This window comes from Bos taurus, chromosome 8 (assembly GCF_002263795.3).
Source record: "Bos taurus isolate L1 Dominette 01449 registration number 42190680 breed Hereford chromosome 8, ARS-UCD2.0, whole genome shotgun sequence".
Lineage (NCBI taxonomy): Eukaryota > Metazoa > Chordata > Mammalia > Artiodactyla > Bovidae > Bos > Bos taurus.
Window position 1 is genome coordinate 83725068 of NC_037335.1, and position 19683 is coordinate 83744750.

Genomic DNA, 19683 nt, shown 5'->3' on the forward strand with positions numbered 1-19683 from the left:
TGTAGGAAGACTGACCCCTGAGCACTGGTTCACTAGCCACCTTCCCATAGCAGGTGTTGAGTGAGACTTTCCCTTGTGTTGGGACTGATCCTTATAAGTGCAATGTTGAGTCCATGAGAGCCTCAGAGCAGAGGCTAGAGTGGAGATATGGCCTTGGGAAGCAGAATCCTATCTGACCAAGCTCACATGGGAAATTAGTTTCACACAACTGAGAATGTGTGTGTTTCTTGATCCGAGGAACAATGACAGAAGAAATCTATGGTGAATATCACTTACAAAATCCGTCTTTGCACTCTTCAAAGAAAAAACTGAAAATATTGTTATCCATTTTAAAAATAAGTAAACAAGGAAAAAAACCACAGAGGCCCATTAGTTAAATATAGAAAATCATACTGTTCATGAACACTAAGCATCTGTAGCTCACCTGGAGAGAGGAGACGGTTGGGTGATAGTCTCTCTATTTTTTCTTATCTCTCAGCATCAAGTGGAGGTGAAGGGGAGGAGCCAGAGTAGGAAGAAACGTGGATCTTTGAAAGGTAAGCCTTTGCCATTCAGTCCTGCATGCCCTGAGAGTTAGCTTCCATCTCTTCTGTCCCTGAGGGCCCAGCTCCGTGGTCTCTGAGGATGCCAGTGGCAACGCCTATTCTTCAGGAAACAGAGCATTAGGGAGGCTCCTGGGAAGGAAATCAGAGTCCAGATACTTTCCAGAAATGTGTGCTTAGAATGAAGCCATGAAGAACCTGGAAATGGGGTATGTGGATTGTGGTGGAACAATTGTGCCTGTGTTGGGAGGTGGGACCTCCAAGTCTAACTGTGGACAAGTTGTTAAACTTTGCTCAGATTCTTCTGTGAGATGATGCTGACCTTTCTCCTACAGGGCAGTTGTAAGGGCCATAGGGAGTAATGAATGTGGAAGTACTTTGCAAAAGACAAACCCTTGTCAAGTGAGCCTTGCCGTCACTGTCAGGGACATATGCCTTGGACACTGATGCTTGGGCTCTAGAGCTTAATCCCCCAAAGATTTTCTTTAAAGAGCCTTGCACTTAGCCTCCTGAAGCACTCTTAGGCCTCTGCCTTCACCACCATGACACAATCTCCTGATTTCCAGCTTGCAGAGATTGCCTGGAAGAACTGGAGGAGACTCACCACTTGGTTTCACTTCTTCAAAGGTAATGAATCTTCCCCCTTCCCTCCTGGGTCCTCCTTCCTCCTGGAGCCAATAATGTGACCCCAGCCCTGGGAAGGGTGGCAAAAGCCCTAGGGTGAGGGACAGCAGGAGCATTATGAAGTCAGTGTAGGGGCAGAGGAGGGATCCTGGGCTGCAAGTGTCCACCCTTGCCTGGCCTGCCCAGCCCTCCTGGGCCCATCTGCTCCTGGTTGCAGCTTCTGTCTCCTGCCTCCTGCAGCCACCTGGGGAGGCTCCCTGACAAGAGCAGCTTTCATCAGATCTCCTGTCAAGACCTCCTTGATGAGGTATGCAAAGCAGTGCCTGCTGGAGCCCACCCGCCATGCGGGGAACCTGTGGAAGACACCGCTCCTGCCATGCCCCTCTTGGCTCCTCTGACCAAGCATCATCTGCCTCTGGCCTCCATCATTTCACCAGGCCCGACGACTTCCTCAGTTTCTGTCCATTCACACACATCCCTGAGTACCTCTCAGCCTTTTATTTCCCCAGACATCCTTTCATCCCCGCAAGTTGCTCTTTCCTCACCCCCACCATATCCGCCTGATTCAGAGGCCTGTCCTCTGACAGCCTCCTCTGCCCCACCACTGCTAGACTCCATTTTGACTCTTACTCAGCGTGACTCCTCGATGGCACTACCACTGGGACCTGCCCCACAGAGCTTGTTTCCACATCCTCCTTGGTCAGCTTCTCTTATCCCAGCTATCTCAGGCCTTGGTCACTCACATTGTCCCGTTTCAGCCCTGTCCTGGTGGCAGGCAGCTGCAAAAGCCTTATATCTCTCAACCTCATCAGAGTACAAGTCCCAGAAAAAGCACCTTTCCCACAACCCAGAAGGGGCCTCATTCTGGATAGGCCCCACAGACAGACAAGTAGAGGCTAGTAGCCCTTCTTTGCTCAGCTCTCATGAACAGAAGCTCCTAGATATACAAGTGACAAAGAGAGTTGAGATCAAGATTTGGAAGGAAAAAGAAAAAGATGAATCACATCTAAAACAAATGAGCCAAGACTGTCACCTGAATTCTTTGAGGAATATGTTGGAATCTCTGCATGCTGAACAGGACACCACAACCCCCCAGCCTTTCTGGAGCACAAAAGACAAACCAGGGCAGCTGCCTGGTCCTCAGCAGTTCTCATATCCCAAGGTCCTGGGGAACAAGCTACAGCAGAAATATAACCAGCTTTTCTGGGGTCTCCCTTCTCTGCACAGTGAATCTTTGGTGGCTACTGTTTCAATCCCTGAGACCTCTTCTGTACCACAGTCTCCTTTCTTATTCAACAAAATTTCTCATGCCTGCCCAGTTCAAATGCAAGCTAAAATACCTCCACTGCTTTCCCAGTTCCAGCCCTTGTCCCACCTAGAATTCCAGTCTCGACCCTTTATTCCAACAATACCTCAATTCCAGCCCCCACCTCTGGCTCGGATCCAAACCCAAGCACATCTAAAACCCTCTCTCCCAATCCTACCATCTTCTTCTTCAGCCCAGATTAGGGCCTCTGGACTGTCTTGCCCTACATCCCAGAATAAGCCACAGTCTCTTACCCCAACTGAGATTCAACATTCAGAATGGTCTTTGTTGCAGAAGCAACTAGAAAATAGGAGGACTTTATCTTCTGTAGTCAAACAATCTGAGGAAGTCTTTAATGTCTTCCCTTCCAACCTTCCTGAAGACAGCTGGGTGGTCTCCATTCTTCCTGAGAATTTTCCAATCAGTCCAGAGCTCAGGAAGCAGCTGGAAATACATCTCCAAAATTGGCTCATCCAACATCGGTGGGAGCTGCCCCAAAGGATCCAAGAGTCTTTAGAGATAAGGCAGCTTCAGGAAGAATTACCAGGCACATGCCAGACAAAGGGCAACGATAGACCCTCACAACCATCTTCATTTACAGGTGAAAGCAGCAAGGTTGCACAGAAGGTGAGGTTCCAGCTAAGCCAGGGTGTGGGCAAGGGCCTAGGGCATATTCTGGGGAAGGTTCCAAAAGATCTGTCTAGGAACTCAGAAAGCTCTGTAGTGAAGTTTCAGGAGGTGAACTCTGAGGAGTCAGAAAATGACCTAAGGCTCTTGAGGAGTGACTCAGAAATTGATTTACTAAGGAGCTTAGATAAGAATCTAGACAACATTCTGAAAGGCCATTTGGGCAGGAAGTTGGGGCAGAACAGCAAGGGTTTTGTTCCTGTGAATGTACATCAGTCTAGCCTTGATGTCAAGCATCCTTCTTCTAAGTCTGATACTCACGCGGAAACCAGCAGTCTAGGCATCTTGAAGGGTTGGGAACCCTGTGTGAACACCTGTTATAGGGTTTCCTTCCTTGATCCAGACACTCAAGAGGAACTGGAAGCACATATTACAAGGTTTTGGGTAAAGCATAGGTGGGGCCTACCTCTCAAGGTCCTCAAGCCCATAAATCTCTTTAAATTGAAAAAGCCTCAACCCTCCCCCATGCAGTTTGTCTCCTCCCCCTCAGCCACCTATGTATCTGAGTCCCACTCAACAGTAAAATTTGCTGAGTTCCTCGGAAAACCTCCTCAGGCCCGTTCAGGAGAGAAGGTGAAAAAAGAAGAATCAGTTCCCACCCTGATAAGGCCTCTCCTTACCCCCTCACCTGTGTATAAGGAAAATCAGAGGGTGCTGGCCAGTAGCCCATGTGATGACTACCATGAACCCTCAGAGGCTTCTCTGACTGCACTGGAGGACAGGTCACCTTCTCAGCCCTTCAAACTCAGCATTGTGGGAAGAACCTGGAAGACCGAGACTGTGAAATGGACCAAGAGGGACAGCCTGAAGTCACATCCAGGCTCTACAATGGCCAGGAACGAGCCAAGAGAAGAGAGTGGTGGTCAGGCCGTGCAAGACCCCTGCCAAAGGGTAAAAATGATGGAGGCGAACTTAGGACCCCAATCTTTGAGAAGTAAAGAGGCCAGGGAAGCAGCAGAGGCCAAGGAGTCTCCTGCTTTTCATCAACAGTCTAGAGTTACATTGGAAACCAAAGTGTTAACAAAACCCCAAACCACAAGTGTACACAGGAGGAATTTAGAGGCCCCAGGGGCCAGTAAACATTCCCCACTCACTAGAATGTCTGTTTTCCAACATCCAGGTGAGCCATGCCTTAACACGGACGTTGCTAGTAAGTTTAAATCCAAAGTAAAGGCACGGTCAAACATCCAGTTTCAACACTGTCCCAAACACACATGCCTTGCTGTAAACAACTTGACTTCTCCAGTGCCTCCTTGCCATCCCCAGAGATTACCCACCAGAGACAGATTAGCTTCCCAGACACTGTGTGTCTTTAAGGCAGCCCAAAGGAGAAGCCTAGGGCAGCAGGAGCCCAAAACTTCAAAACTTCAGGATTCATGGAAGAGCCAGAGCAAGATGAGAGCTCCTACTTATAAAAGAGAGGACTGTAGGAGGCATAAACCAGGAGAGCATAAGGAAAGCTTCAAAGAATTAGGGACCTCTCAAGCTGGAAGTATGAGACGCCCTGCCCAGGTCTGGGAAATAGTAGAGTCTGTTCGAAACAAATGTCTCCAAGTCATGCCAGAGAAGAAACGCGGTTCTCAAGAAAGCCTCTTCAAAAAAAAGATAAGGCTACTTTTAAAGTGGATTTTCCCCAGTAGAAAAGTTAAAAGTGGCGATGCCCTGCAAAAATGCAAGCCCATATCGGCCACTGCCCAAAGCGAAGGACCAGTCGAAAGTAGATCAATCATGAACAGTGAGAACGCTGAGGCTCAGGCACTTATGACAGCTGTTGGACAGATCCTAGAAGAAAAAATGGCAATTCACCATGGACTTCATGCCACAAAGGTAAAAGAACCCAAACAGGAACTCCAAGCCCTGGTGTGTAGGGGTTTCTGCTACCATAGGCTTCCCTCCTACCCACAGCAAGGGAAAAATATGGGTCATACAGCCTGTAGTCATCAAGCCACCTCCAAGGGCCAGAGTTGTTCTATCAGAGAAAGGGAAGTCAGACATCAACAGAGCTCAAAAAGTGTAAGATTCGATGATGAGCAGCTGAGCCCAAGGTGCCTCCCAACCTCATCCCCCAAGAAGACTCTGACTCTGGTCTGTCCCTGTCAGTATGGACCAAGGATTCCAGGTGCCCCCGTCCACCATCAACACTGTCCAAGGCACTGTCATCTTTGGGGAGGTGTCTTGCCTGCTCAACCATAAAGTACTTCTCTAGTCTTTCCTTTAAAGGAAAAACATGTCTCCAAGAAAAAATTCAGTCCATGTAAAGAAAGTTTTTCTCAGCATATCCAAGATATTTAATGTTCCCCAATACATATGTTTGGTTTTTTTTTCTAATAAGAGTATATAGTGTAATGGATGCTGTCTGTGCTGTGCATTTTGTTTTCTAGATGGCAGGGGCATGGAGGGAGGAATATAGAGAAAGTTTTTCTCAACATATCCAAGATATTTAATGTTCCCCGATACATACGTTTTTTTCTCATAAGAGTATTAGTGTAACGACTGCTGTCTATGCTGTACACTTTGTTTTCTAGAAGGGAGAGGCGTGGAGGGGCATAGAGGGAGGAAGGAGAGTAGCATTGTAAGCTTGCTCCTTGTCTTGAGTCTCTTCATTGCCCCTTATAATACTGTTATTACACAAACAAAAACTATGAGGTGGGAAAAAGCTATGAAGCCCACACAAAGGATTTGGTTCAACCGGTCTTTCTCCTGCTTCTACTCTACTTTGAACTTTATTCAGCTATAGTGGATAGGTTTACAGAGGCAAGATAGAGCTAGACATTCCAACTGAGGCTCCAGGAAATGTCAGAAGCAAGTGGATGGAAGTTTGGAGGGAATTAGGGTACTGGGCTCTGAGTTTAGAAGAAGGAGAAATCTGCCCCTGGATCTCTTGTTAGGCAATATACAATACCTACCCTTGAGAGCTCCTTCTCTCTATGATGAAGGCTGGGATTGACATATGCCCTATTAACCCCTTTGAGTTTAGCATTAATAGAGTGTACAGCATTACTCTCCACCTCCTCTGCTTTTCCTACACTTTAGAACAGACCAAGGATCTGCTCTGTGTGTGTTAGTGGGGGAGGATTAGGGAGGCTGCTGAAGGCTGTGTTGACCCCTGTCCCATATAAATGAATAGCTATGTTCATGGTCACCTATCTTCCCCTCTATGTTAACCCCAGAGAAGAAGTTTTAGATGAATAGAACAGGGCTGTGACTATGTGTACTGACTATCTGATAGTCATACACTGTGAATCTAGTGTAAGATGCAGATGAAGATAAAAAGTTTTATCCAGGGAAGAAGGCAAAGTGGTATCAGGTGCCCATAACTGTGCAGTGAATCTCCTGACATACAGCCATCTAAAGGCCTAGAAGGGAGGAAAAGTTGAGTCCAGCAGCTCATCATGGCCCCACCCCAGGGTTTCTACCCTATTCCAACTCTAAGATCACAGACCTACAGAAAACACCTTAAGGTAAAAACAGAAGGTCAAACTTGTAGAAGTAAAGCAAATCAAGGAAGGTTAACACTATTCAAAAGCAGAGACATTACTTTGCCAACAAAGGTTCGTCTAGTCAAGGCTATGGTTTTTCCTGTGGTCATGTATGGATGTGAGAGTTGGACTGGGAAGAAGGCTGAGCACCGAAGAATTGATGCTTTTGAACTGTGGTGTTGGAGAAGACTCTTGGGAGTCCCTTGGACTGCAAGGAGATCCAAGCAGTCCATTCTGAAGGAGATCAGCCCTGGGATTTCTTTGGAAGGAATGATGCTAAAGCTGAAACTCCAGTACTTTGGCCACCTCATGTGAAGAGTTGACTCATTGGAAAAGACTCTGATGCTGGGAGGGATTGGGAGCAGGAGGAGAAGGGGACGATAGAGGATGAGATGGCTGGATGGCATCGCTGACTCGATGGACATGAGTCTCAGTGAACTCCGGGAGTTGGTGATGGACAGGGAGGCCTGGCGTGCTGCGATTCATGGGGTCACAAAGAGTCGGACACGACTGAGCGACTGATCTGATCTGATCTGATAACAAGCTTATACATCACTTCTTGAGTTCTCAAAAGGAAGATTTGACAAGAAGTGCTGTACTTAGTCACTCAGTCACGTCCGACTCTTTGTGACCCCATGGATTGTAGCACGCCAGGCTCCTCTGTCCATGCGGATTCTCCAGGCAAGACTACTGGTGTGGGTTGCCATGCCCGCCTCCTGGGGATCTTCCCAACCCAGGATTGAACCCAGGTCTCCCACATTGCAGGCTAATTCTTTACTGTCTGAGCCACCAGGGGAGTGACCTGTCCAAAATGGGGGGTGGGGTGCAGTCCAGGAGTGTTCCACTGCTCTGCTTCTAGCACAGCATTTCTTGTCGCCTGGCCCCCATTCATATGGGAAAGCAGGGAAATGAGGAAGAATTTCTCTAGAGTGATTAGGAGCATTCTGCCATGTGCAGGGTACACAGTGGACCCAGCTCCCGGGGGTGTATTTCCCATTGTGGAGAGTTTTGCTCCAGCATATGCCCCTAATCCAGATGGCAACAGAAATGGACCCCATCCCCCATACCTGTCAGACTTCTCAACATGTGGAACTGAGACCTGAGGTGGTAAGGTAGAGTAGACACAGGACTGCTCACAACCCTGCCTTCTCCCTGGAGCCAGTTCCTGCCTCTGGGGTCTAATTTCCAAAGCAGTCTGGAGGATGGGCAGAGCAATGAGAATGGAGCCAGGACTTGTGGGAGGAGTCGGGACTCGGCTGGAACCTGAGCCTGGCTGTTAGTGGATCCTCTCCAGGGCATCCTGAAGTGAGCTCTGGGAATGTGGGGAACCTGAACACAGACCCCTATGGCTCCTGCTGGGAGGAGACAGGTGATGCTGATAGAACAGCAAGAAAACAGAAAGAAGCAAGTCCCTTTGCCCTTCTTTCACGGCTCAGTCTTCTATAAGGTACAGTAAGATCAGAAATGGAGAGAAACAGAGACAATACACAGACTTTACAGAGACACCTCTCAAGAGAAACTTCTTGCACAGATATCTTCCACAGAGAGTCCATATAGAAGCCTCACTCAGGGACCTCACGTTGCCTCATAGGCCCTCAGACAGAAACCTAGCACAGGTTTAACAGACTTCCCAGAGATACTTTCCAAAGGGACCTCATACAGAGACTTCACCCAGAGACCTCATGTGGCCTCACCAGAGACTTCACATGGAAACCTCACAGAGAGTTCATTTAGAGACAATGCAGGAGATCTCTTGTGCCCTAAAGAGACTTCTTACTGAAACCTTATACAGATAACCCACAGAGACTTGACACAAAGGCCTCACAGAGACCTCACATCTTTTCTTTAGGATCCATTAACAAATCTTCCTCAGTGAATATGAAACCACTAGCAAATTGGCAGCATAAAAAGAATATTATCTGTTGTGCTCCCTTGAGATCCACCATTACTCTAAGTGGGGAAATGCTTGGGAAGTTTTGTTCTTTTGTAATGTCATTGTCTCTGAACCAAAGAATTATACATTCCACATGTAGATTTGCAAAGTTAATTCTTAGGTATGCATTAGCTTGAGAACCACAAATTCTACTGGGACGACCCAGAAGGATGGTATGGGGAGGGAGGAGGGAGGAGGGTTCAGGATGGGGAACACATGAGAAATAAAGGAATAAAAAAAGGAATAAAAAAAAAAAAATATTTTTTAATTTTTATTAGAAAAAAGAAGAAAATGTTTATTTCTTAAAAACACACAAGTACTTGATTTACTTATTTTTTAAAAATATTGGAGTTCAGTTAATTTACAATGCTGTGTTAATTTCAGATGTACAGCAAAGTGAATTAGTTATACATATGTCCACTTTTTTTTAAAGAATCTTTTTGCATATAGGCCATTACAGAGTATTGAGTAGAGTTCCTTATGCTCTACAGTAAGTTCTTATTATCTATTTTATATATAGTAGTATGTATACTTCAACCTCAATATCCCAGTTTATCCCTCCCCTGCCCCTTATCCCCTAGTAACCATAAGTTTGTTTTCTACATCTGTGATTTGACTTCTGTTTTGTAAATAAGTTCATTTTTACCCTTTTTTGAAGGAGAATCACAAGTTTTAAGCACAACACTTTCAGTCTCCAATGAGAGAAAATATTTGTCCAGTTTTAATTATCATCCAGTCATACAGTATCTTTCACATTTTTTACTTTATTGGAGGTAAAACCTGAATTTGAGATGGCTTACTTATTTCCTTCGGAAACATAAGAAAAACCTGCAACAAATGGACTTTAGGGATGAAATACATCAATAAAGAAGCATCAGGACTCACATTCACTTCCCAGAGGACTTTGTAACTAGCACATTATTTTGCACGTAACAGCTTGCAATATGTTTGTGGAGTCTTGTATCCTTCATTTTTTAACAGGCCAGTAATCATGTGAGGATTTTTCACAAGTCAAATTCTTGGCTATTAATATTCTATTATATTTTATCTGGCAAAATTATGTTCCTTAACATTAGTTTATTTCTTAAAATGTAGTAATGCCCTAAAATGGTATTAGACAATCCTAACACTCTGCTAACAAACCTACAAGGATGGTCTATTAAGGAATCATTCTTAAGTAATTCTATAAAATGCACATTTTAGAAAATATCAGTTGGGATCTATTTTATATTTATTATAGGGTTAAAAACATATTGCTTTAAAATTTTTTGAAGTATTATAAAATATATCACAGCCTATGCTTGAGATTATACATGTGGCCTAATAAAATTACTGAGGGAGGAATATCTTAATATCTGAATTGAAGGTAGTGTACATTTAATCGGCATTTTGTTTATAACAATAAATAGTGAAAAACTTTCCTTTGTTATCCCACACTTTCCAAAAGGATACACTTATAATGGACTATTTATTTCTTATTGCTAATAAGCAACCTATTGTTCATGCCTTGGTAAAATCTATTGGGTTGGCCAAAAGGTTCATTCTGTTTTTTCTGTAAGATGGCTCTAGTAGTGCTTACTTGTCTTTGACTTCATTTGAAACAATTTTGTTAGATTGTTTTATGACAGCTGTCATATCAAAGTGCATTTAACAAAAATACCATCAAAATGGGTGAATTTTTATGTAGCCATTTTAATACTGAAGATGGAAAGAAAAAAGCAACATTTTTGGTACCCTAAAACGAACACACACTCTAAAATCTCCATAAAAAAAAAGAAAAAGAAGAAGCTGCCTTACCTGATGGCAGAAAGGGTGACTGAAGGATCAGCAGCAGAAAGAGCAGCAGCAGAATGCAACAAATCAGGCTTTGCAACAAAGGTCTGAGATTTCCAGTGTGTGACTTCCAGACCTGTAATGAAGGTATCACCTGGGAACTTATTGAAAGAGGGACTCTTCGATTTCTCCATCTTTGGGAGGTGCTTTTTGCCCAGATCCCAAAGTGGGAGCTACTTCTCGGAGGCAGCCCTGAGATAGCACTGTGGTGTTGAGACCATCTGGACAGTACACAGGACTGAACACAGTCTAAAAAAAAAAAGCAACATTTTTGGAATATTATGCTTTATTATTTCAAGAAAGGTAAAAATGCAACTGAAATGTAAAAAGACTTCTGCAATGTATAGAGAGTGAAAAAGCTGACAAAACTCAACATTCATAAAATGAAGACCATAGCATCTGGTCCCATCACTTCATGGCAAATAGATAGGGGGAAATGTGGAAACAGTGATAGATTTCATTTTCTTGGGCTCCCAAAGTGGACAATGACAATAGCCACAAAAAAGACACTTGCTCCTTGGAAGAAAAGCTATGACAAACCTAGACAGTGTACTAAAAATCAGAGACGACATTTTGCTGACAAAGATCCACTTAGTCAAAGCTATGATTTTTCCAGTAGTCATGTACAGATGTGAGAGTTGGACCATAAAGAAGGCTGAGGTTGAAGAATTGATGCTTTTGAACTCTGTCGCTGGAGAAGATTTTTGAGAGTCCCTTGGACAGCAAGATCAAACCAGTCAATCCTAAAGGAAATCAACTCTGAATATTCATTGGAAGGACTGATGCTGAAGTTGATGCTCCAATACTGGCCACCTGATTCAAAGAGCTGATGTTGGAAAATACCCTAACGCAGGAAAAAATTGAAGGCAGAAGGAGAAGGGAGTTGAGGTAGTTGGGTGGCATCACCAACTCAGTGGACATGAGTTTGAGCAAACTCCAAGAGATAGTGAAAGGATAGGAAAATCTGGCATGCTGCAGACCATGGGGTCGCAGAGTCGGATACAACTTAGCAAATGAACAAGTGTATGGAGAAAGTGCTGTGACTGATTTAATGTGATCTGCGAAGTTTTGTGCTGGAATATTCTCACCAGTGGATGCTTCACTGTCAGGTAGACCAGTTGAAGTTGATAGCAGTCAAATCAAGACATTAATAGAGAGCAATGTTAATATCATGTGAGAGATAGCCAACATATTCAAAATACCCCCATTGGTGTTGGAAATTATTTGCACCAGCTTGATTATGTTAGTTGCTTTGATATTAAGAGTTCCACATATGTGGAAAAAGCAAAAAAAAAAAACCTTCTTGGCCATATTTCTGCTTGTTCTAATTAAAATGTTTCAATTAGACCAACTGAAGGCAGCACTTGACAAAAAGTGCCTGGAATTAGGTCAACAGAAAATGCATAATCCTCCATCAGGATAATGCAAGACCAAATGTTTCTTTGATGACCAGGCAAAAACTATTACAACTTGGGAAGTTCTGATTCATCAGTCATATTTATCAGATTTTGCATCTTCAGTTGTCTATTTATTTCAGTCTTTACAAAATTCTGTTAATGGAAAAAATTTCAATTCCTTGGAAGACTATAAACACCTGGAAGAGTTCTTTGCTCAAAAAGATAAACAGTTTTGGGAAGATGGAATTATGAAGTTGCCTGAAAAATGGCAGAAGATAGTGGAACAAAACAGTGAATATGTTGTTCAATAAAGTTCTTGGTGAAGATGAAAAATATGTCTTTTACTTTCACTTAAAAATTGAAGGAAATCTTTGTTCAACCCAATAGTCTCTCAGAATATCCACTGATATTACAGCACCACAATTCTTTCTCTAAGAGAAGCAGGGTTGACACAGGACTCTTTTTTATTTCAATAAGAAATTTAGTTTGTCTATTTTCCTAATTAGAAATATATAATTATTAATTTTCCTACTTTACTCCCTTATGATCTCATTGAATCAGAAAACAATGGACTATGATCATATGTCATCTAATTACCCTATCAGATAAGTTTTTTTAATAGTACAGCTTATACAGGTAAGTTTATTGAGAATAAAATGGAATCAATTAGGAAAAAGTTCACACAGGAAAATATCCTTCAAGTTGACTATTTTAACACAGTTATAACTAATGATTATTCTTTAATCATTTGAGTTAAAGCTGCTCAGCATGGCCAAGAAAGCCTGGAAACATGAAAAATATCCATAAAAGCAGTTTACGGCTATAATATGCTGGATTTGTTGTTCTTCATTATTCATAATTCATTCAATTGTGCAAAATTACAATGAACAATGTACATTAAAGTAAAATTCTCATCAATCATGTCCATCAGTCATACATTGTGTCAGATGATTTGTGTGTCTAATTTTCATGGGAAAACTTGTACATTTACCCCAGAAATCAAGGGGGGAGTCAATCTATTAAAAAGATATTAATATTCCCAGCCTCTGTGGCCATCTGTATTTTATTTTTAATAAGATTCATCTAGTGCAAATATTATAAATATTTTTACCATTTTATATGCCCAGACAAAATGGATACAAAAATTAGGTAAAAGAGAAAATAACAAAAATAGATCCTCTTTGTTTTAAAAAATTTCACATCAAAACATTTTGCTGAAAATGGAGTGATTTTTAGTCTACAGTTAAAAGACATTCTATAATTATATTAAAAGAATATATTACAAATTTGGATTTTTACAAATAGATTTTTCTTTAAAACCAGTCTCTCACTGATTTTAATAAACCAGGCACTCTAGAACAAAATGTGGAGATATGGCAATTATGAGGTGACTTCTTAATACACCAAGGGATAAAGACTTTTTCCAAAGTAGTCTGTCTGCAGTGTTAACCCTTAAGAGCTGCTGCCCTGATAGGTTTCAATATTATTCACTGTTTCATACACTTTTATTTTATAACTAACTCCCACAGGAGGACATGTTCCCAGATACATACAGCCACACTTTGTCATGTGATGGAAATGATTGATGGGAATTTTGCTTTAATGTATATTGTTCATTGTAATTTTGCACAGTTTAATGAATTGTGAATTAATAATGAAGAACACATTCAGCATATTATAGCAGTAACACATCATGGACACAGTAGGGAACATCCAGATCCTGATGATCCAGGAGCTTCTTTGAGGTCAGAATCATAATCATTCCCAAAACAAGGTCAGTCCTTTAAAATTGTGCCTCTAGACATGCAGATGGTTACATTTCCCAAACAGAGGTAAGTTGTCTTCCCTACTCAGGTTTGCAGGGACACTACTCACTGTGGAAACCAGAGGAACCCATTCCACCACCCCTCTCCCCCAACCAGGGACCCACAATCTGTACTCTCCAGGCACGTTGTACTACAGATATCTAAGTGGTGCTGATGAAACTTCCAGAAAGTTGCAAAGTAGTGCATGCCAGGCAGAGTAGATGAGAATTCAGAAAATGCTAACATCTTTTGTAGAAATAGAGATGACATACCATTATGGCTCTAAGCATTTTTGCACATTTGCTGGCTGCCTGGATCTGGGAAAATGCACCCAATTTTAAAGTTTCTCAGCCTCATTCTCTGCAGTGAAATCTACAGCTCTTCCTTCTTTTTCTGAGTCTGGAAGCTGGAATTCAGACAATCTTTTCTCTATGATTTCACAGTCTCTACCATCTGTTTCCAATGACCACTTCAACTCAGATATCTCTCAGTTCAGGGATCACTCTTAAACTTCAAGACCTTAAAAAGGGTCTCTGCCTTTTCTATTCCCACCACAATTTTATGCTACTAACGTTTTACAATGTCAGTTAACCTATTTTGTAGAATGTGGCCCCTGGACTCCACCTACTAAATGTTATTTAGGCAAGTCATTTGTTACCTAGCTATACAAATTTTATAAAATCATTTTATAAAATTGTATTTCATAAAATATTATTTTATACAAATGGTAAATCTAGGTATTTAGGCTAAAATTATTGCTTTTAAAAATGTTGCTTCTTATCCAAAATATTTGCCAATTTTCTTTTCTTTTTGCATATAGTGGAAAATATATTAAGAATTCAACTGTGAAGATATCGCTATTTTACTGATTTTTTTCACTTTGTGTACTTGTATAACAAACCTTTATTATTGTACAGGAGATAAGAAAGTTTGTTTCTTGGAAAATATCAGCCTTAAAAACTTACTAGGTTAAAGCTTAGCATGTTAGATATGAGGGCAAACATCATTTTTTACATTTTTTTTTGAGATGGCAAAAAAAAAAGGCCTTAAGAACTTAGCAACAGAAGCAAATTGAAAATTGAAATCCAAATCATTGAAATGAAATTTGTTGGAACAGTTTCTGTGTGGAGAGGCTGACTTCTAGGCACTGTAGAGAAATGAGGAGGACACAATTGAGACTAGCCAGCATCTTGCAGGGCTTCACTCAGAGATGTATTAATGCAAAGAATTGACTAGATTTCACAGAGAGACCAGGCGGAGGGTGCAGAGATCACTAAATCACATTCAAGTACCTGTTTATTTGGGTGGTAAATTCCTTGATATGGTGGATCAGATGCTGTTGAGGGGGACAGTGGTGCAGGGGAGGTATTGGGGAGATTTTCTGAGCGATTTTGCAATTGCAAATTCATCAAATCGAGATGTTAAAAAAGTTTTGCTCCTAGTAGGGAGTGTCCAATATGATATTTGGGGACAAAAATGTGTATTTGGAAGAACTTTCCAGAAAAAAAGCAATAATGGGAGGGAAAAATTCATCTGGGCCTGGCTAGTAATATTCTTCCTTCACAATTTTGTTGTGGGTTCCTGAGGCCTGGTGTCACTGCTTGGAGACCTGGTCCCTAGAACTGCCCCCCACTTTGTTATACTCAGGACAACCTGGGAACCAGTAAGTTGCTTGTCTGAAAGCAGACAAGGTTCTCCCTTCTACACCTATCCTCTTGCTCTCTAGATGGACACATATCATTTACAGCTGAGAGATATGTGTTAACCAGTTTTGTTTCATAGGACACAATTCATATACTCTGAGTAATGTTTATCTCTGTCTTTTAAAAACTCAGGGTAAGAATCAGTGCTAAAATTATTCTACTGGAGTAATAAAATACATGATTTTCTTTCCCAAATAGTGATTATATTAGTTTGCTAGGGCTGCTTTAACAAGGTGGCTTAAACAACAGTGGGTGGTAAATTCCTTGATATTGTGGACCCAGCAATGCCAAAGAATGTTCCAACTACCACACAATTGCACTCATTTCACATGCTAGCAAAGTAAGGCTCAAAATTCTCCAAGACAGTCTTCAACAGTATGTGAACTGAGAACTTCCAGATGTTCAAGCTGGATTTAGAAGAGGCAGAAGAACCAGAGATCAAATTGCCAACATCTGTGAGATCACAGAAATAGCAAGAGAATTCCAGAAAAACATCTACTTCTGCTTCATTTGGGATTCCCTGGTGACTCAGATGGTAAAGCATTTGCCCCCAGTGTGGGAGACCCGGGTTTGATCCCTGAGTTGGGAAGATCCCCTGGAAAAGGAAACGGCAACCCACTCCAGGACTGTTGCCTAGAAAATTCCATGGATGGAGGAGCCTGGTGGGCTACAGTCCATAGGGTCTCAAAGAGTCAGACACAACTGAGCGACTTCACTTTCACTTTCTGCTTCATTGATTACACTAAAGCCTTTGACTGTGTGGATCACAACAAACTATGGAAAATTCTTCAAGAGATGGCAATACCAGACCACCTTACCTGCCTCCTGTGAAACCTGTATGCAGGTCAAGAAGCAACAGTTAGAACAGAACATGGAACCATGGATTGGTTGCAAATTGGGAAAGGAGTACATCAAGATTATATATTGTCACCCTGCTTATTTAACTTCTCTGCAGAATACATCATGTGAAATGCCAGGTTGGATGAAGCACAAGCTGAAATCAAGTTTGCTGGGAGAAATATCAATGACCTCAATGCAGATGACACCACCCTCATGGCAGAAAGCAAAGAGGAACTTAAGAGCCTCTTGATGAAGGTGAAAGAAGAGTGTGAAAAAGCTGGCTTAGAACTCAACATTCAAAAAGCTAATATCATAGCATCTGGTCCCATCACTTTGCAGCAAAGAGATGGGAAAACAATGGAAACAGTGACAGATTTTCTTTTGGGGGGCTCCAAAATCACTGCAGATGGTGACTGCAGCCATGAAATTAAAAGATGATTCCTCCTTGGAAGAAAAGCTATGACAAACCTAGACAGCATATTAAAAAGCAGAGACATTACAACAAAGATCCATCTAGTTAAAGCTACGGTTTTTCCAGTAGTCATGTATGGATGTGACAGTTGGACCATAAAGAAGGCTGAGTGCCAAAGAATTGATGCTTTTGAATTATGGTGTTAGAGAAGACTCTTGAGAGTCACTTGGACTGCAAGGAGATCAAACCAGTCAATCCTAAAGGAAAACAATCATGAATATTCATTAAAAGGACTGATGCTGAAACTGAAGCTCCAATACTTTAGCCACTTGATAGGAAGAGCTGACTCACTGGAAAAGACCCTGATGCTGGGAAAGATTGAAGGCAGGAGTAGAAGGGGATGACAGAGGACAAGACGACTGGATGGCATCACTGACTCAATGGACATGAGTTTGAGGAGGCTCTGGAAGATGGTGAAGGATAGGGAAGTCTGGCGTGCTGTAGTCCAGGGGGTCCCAAAGAATTTGACATGACTGAGTGACTAAGCAACAACAATCTTCCCAGAAGGAAAAAGGGCCTGACTTCCTTGTCTCTACCCAATTCTGGGGATCCCAGAGCCTTTTATATAAAAGTAGGTAAAAGAGGGAACAAAAAGAGAAAGGCTTCTAAACTTCCCCTTAAAAACCAAAGCTTGTACATTTAAAGAAACTGACAAAAATGACTTTCAGTTTCATGTGAACTGGGAAATATTCAATATTAAGTTGATACTAATATTGTTTAAGTTTGTTGATCTAATTAATATAGGCATGCCATTAAGAGTCAAAGTTCATTTACATGACACTGAATTTACTAATAAATATGATTTCTAACTTCATGACCTTAGAAAATATACTAGCTTGAATCTTTGTTTTTCAGGAAAACCTTTCCTCTTATGCTGTGACCTACAACAAGGTGTTAAAATGTTCCCCTGTAAACAGAGATAAAACATCTTTGTTTTCTCTGTACCTGATTCTGCTAGAGTTTAGCTTCTTCAACTGGCTCCCATAGACTTCATGATTTACTGCAACTGGATTACAACTATTTATACTAATCATTGCTTAATTTCTCCTTTGTTTCCCAATTTTTTGTGCATTTGTCTCCCTGTTATGCTGTGACTTTGTCAGTGTTATCAGCTTCATTACTTATATCTTGTCTATAAGATTGTCTCTTACTGTACCCAGGGTGTAACCAGTCCTCCCAGCAACAATAATGATGGAAATAGATGGGGAAACAGTGGAAACAGTGTCAGACTTTATTTTGGGGGGCTCCAAAATCACTGCAGATGGTGACTGCAGCCATGAAATTAAAAGATGCTTACTCCTTGGAAGGAAAGTTATGACCAACCTAGATAGCATATTCAAAAGCAGAGACATTACTTTGCCAAGAAAGGTTCATCTAGTCAAGGCTATGGTTTTTCCAGTGGTCATGTATGGATGTGAGAGATGGATGTGAAGAAGGCTGAGGGCCAAAGAATTGATGCTTTTGAACTGTGGTGTTGGAGAAGACTCTTGAGAGTCCCTTGGACTGCAAGGAGATCCAACCAGTCCATTCTGAAGGAGATCAGCCCTGGGATCTCTTTGGAAGGAATGATGCTAAAGCTGAAACTCCAGTACTTTGGCCACCTCATGCGAAGAGTTGACTCATTGGAAAAGACTCTGATGCTGGGAGGGATTGGGGGCAGGAGGAGAAGGGGACGACAGAGGATGAGATGGCTGGATGGCATCATTGACTCGATGGATGTGAGTCTGAGTGAGCTCCGTCACTCAGTTGGTGTTGGACAGGATTGATGATGGTGATGGACAGGGAGGCCTGGCGTGCTGCGATTCATGGGGTCGCAAAGAGTCGGACACGACTGAGCGACTGAACTGAACTGAAGGTGACTTAAAGCAGTTGATCAGAAATGCAGTTCCATATAAGATCAATGATTATAATGGTATAATTCTAGATAGGGGAAGAAACAACAAAAGGCAATATTTTTCTGGACCACAAGAGACTAGTAACTACAGGTAGTCCAGAAAATTCTGAATACTGTTTTATGGCCTAGGCCAGTAAACAGCACATTGAGTGACCTGTTAAAGAAATCTCCACAAGACCTGGGAATGACCATTTCTAGCACTGAGGAAAAAAATGGTCATGTAATGCCCCTAAACCATGGTTATATTCATGAAAAGTGCCGGGGACCAGCCCCAGCTGATCCAGGGTATTCGAAGGAGAGACGGCGTAGGCGAAGATCAGGAAACAACTGCTTAATTAAACGTTAATTAAGGATATAAAGAGTAGTAGAATGAGGATAGCTCAGTGAGGAAATTCAGTGGAGAAAAGAGGCTGAATAATTCAGCCAGAAGGTAAGAGAAAGAATGACATGGTGAGACCAAGTTTCGGTGAACAAGGCCCGCACTTTATTTTCCAAAGTAGTTTTTATACCTTAAGTTATGCATAGAGGATAATGGGGGAAGGGGTAGAGTCTTGCAGCAAGCCAGGCTTTCTTCCTGCAAACTTATCATATGCAAAAGCTTAGGTGATTTGCATCATCTTCTGGCCCGGAGGCCTGTTAACATTTTAAGACCTTTTCTTCAGAAAACTTATTTTTCTCTAAAGGTGATTGGTCAGGAGCCACCCTCCAAAAGCATTAGATAAAGTGCATTCCTACAGCGCAAAGGTGTGGTGGGCTATAACAAGAAAAAGAATTAACTCAAGGGTCCCAGGTTACAAACATTAAAGCTACTACTTACACCAATTATATTAATCAATACACTGCCAGGGACACAGCAGGTAAGGGATATGGAAACTTAGCAGCAAACATTGGCCCAACAAGTGAAAATCCCTCCACCAATACAATTTCTAATCAATCTTTTAACTACTCAAAAGAATCTGTGTTTAGACAGTTTAGAACATCTCCTGCCTCTCACAGTTGGGAGGCTCTGAACAATCACATGTGGCCGGAAAAACCTATTCAGGCAGGCTAGAGGATTTCCAAAGGAGTTTGTAGGTTAAACACTGTCACACCCAGGAATTATTAACTGGAACTGTAAGCTAATTCTTTTTTCAGAGAGGTAGTGGGGGACAGCCCCCCGTAAAGTCAG

General features: G+C 42.0%; 1 protein-coding gene across 1 annotated transcript; it reads left to right on the forward strand.

Annotated features, from left to right (window-relative positions):
* Nucleotides 1-1102: 1102 nt before the first annotated feature.
* On the forward strand, nucleotides 1103-5509 carry LOC112447830 (spermatogenesis-associated protein 31A3-like). Its single transcript, XM_024996267.2, has 2 exons — nucleotides 1103-1169; nucleotides 1407-5509. Exon 2 carries the CDS (start codon nucleotides 1543-1545, stop codon nucleotides 5350-5352), a length of 3810 nt encoding a protein of 1269 aa, XP_024852035.2. The 5' UTR covers nucleotides 1103-1169; nucleotides 1407-1542; the 3' UTR covers nucleotides 5353-5509.
* Nucleotides 5510-19683: the final 14174 nt, after the last annotated feature.

Bases quoted from the DNA above. Each gene is read 5' to 3' on its own strand.
- LOC112447830 (XM_024996267.2), top strand. From the start codon at position 1,543: ATGCCCCTCTTGGCTCCTCTGACCAAGCATCATCTGCCTCTGGCCTCC.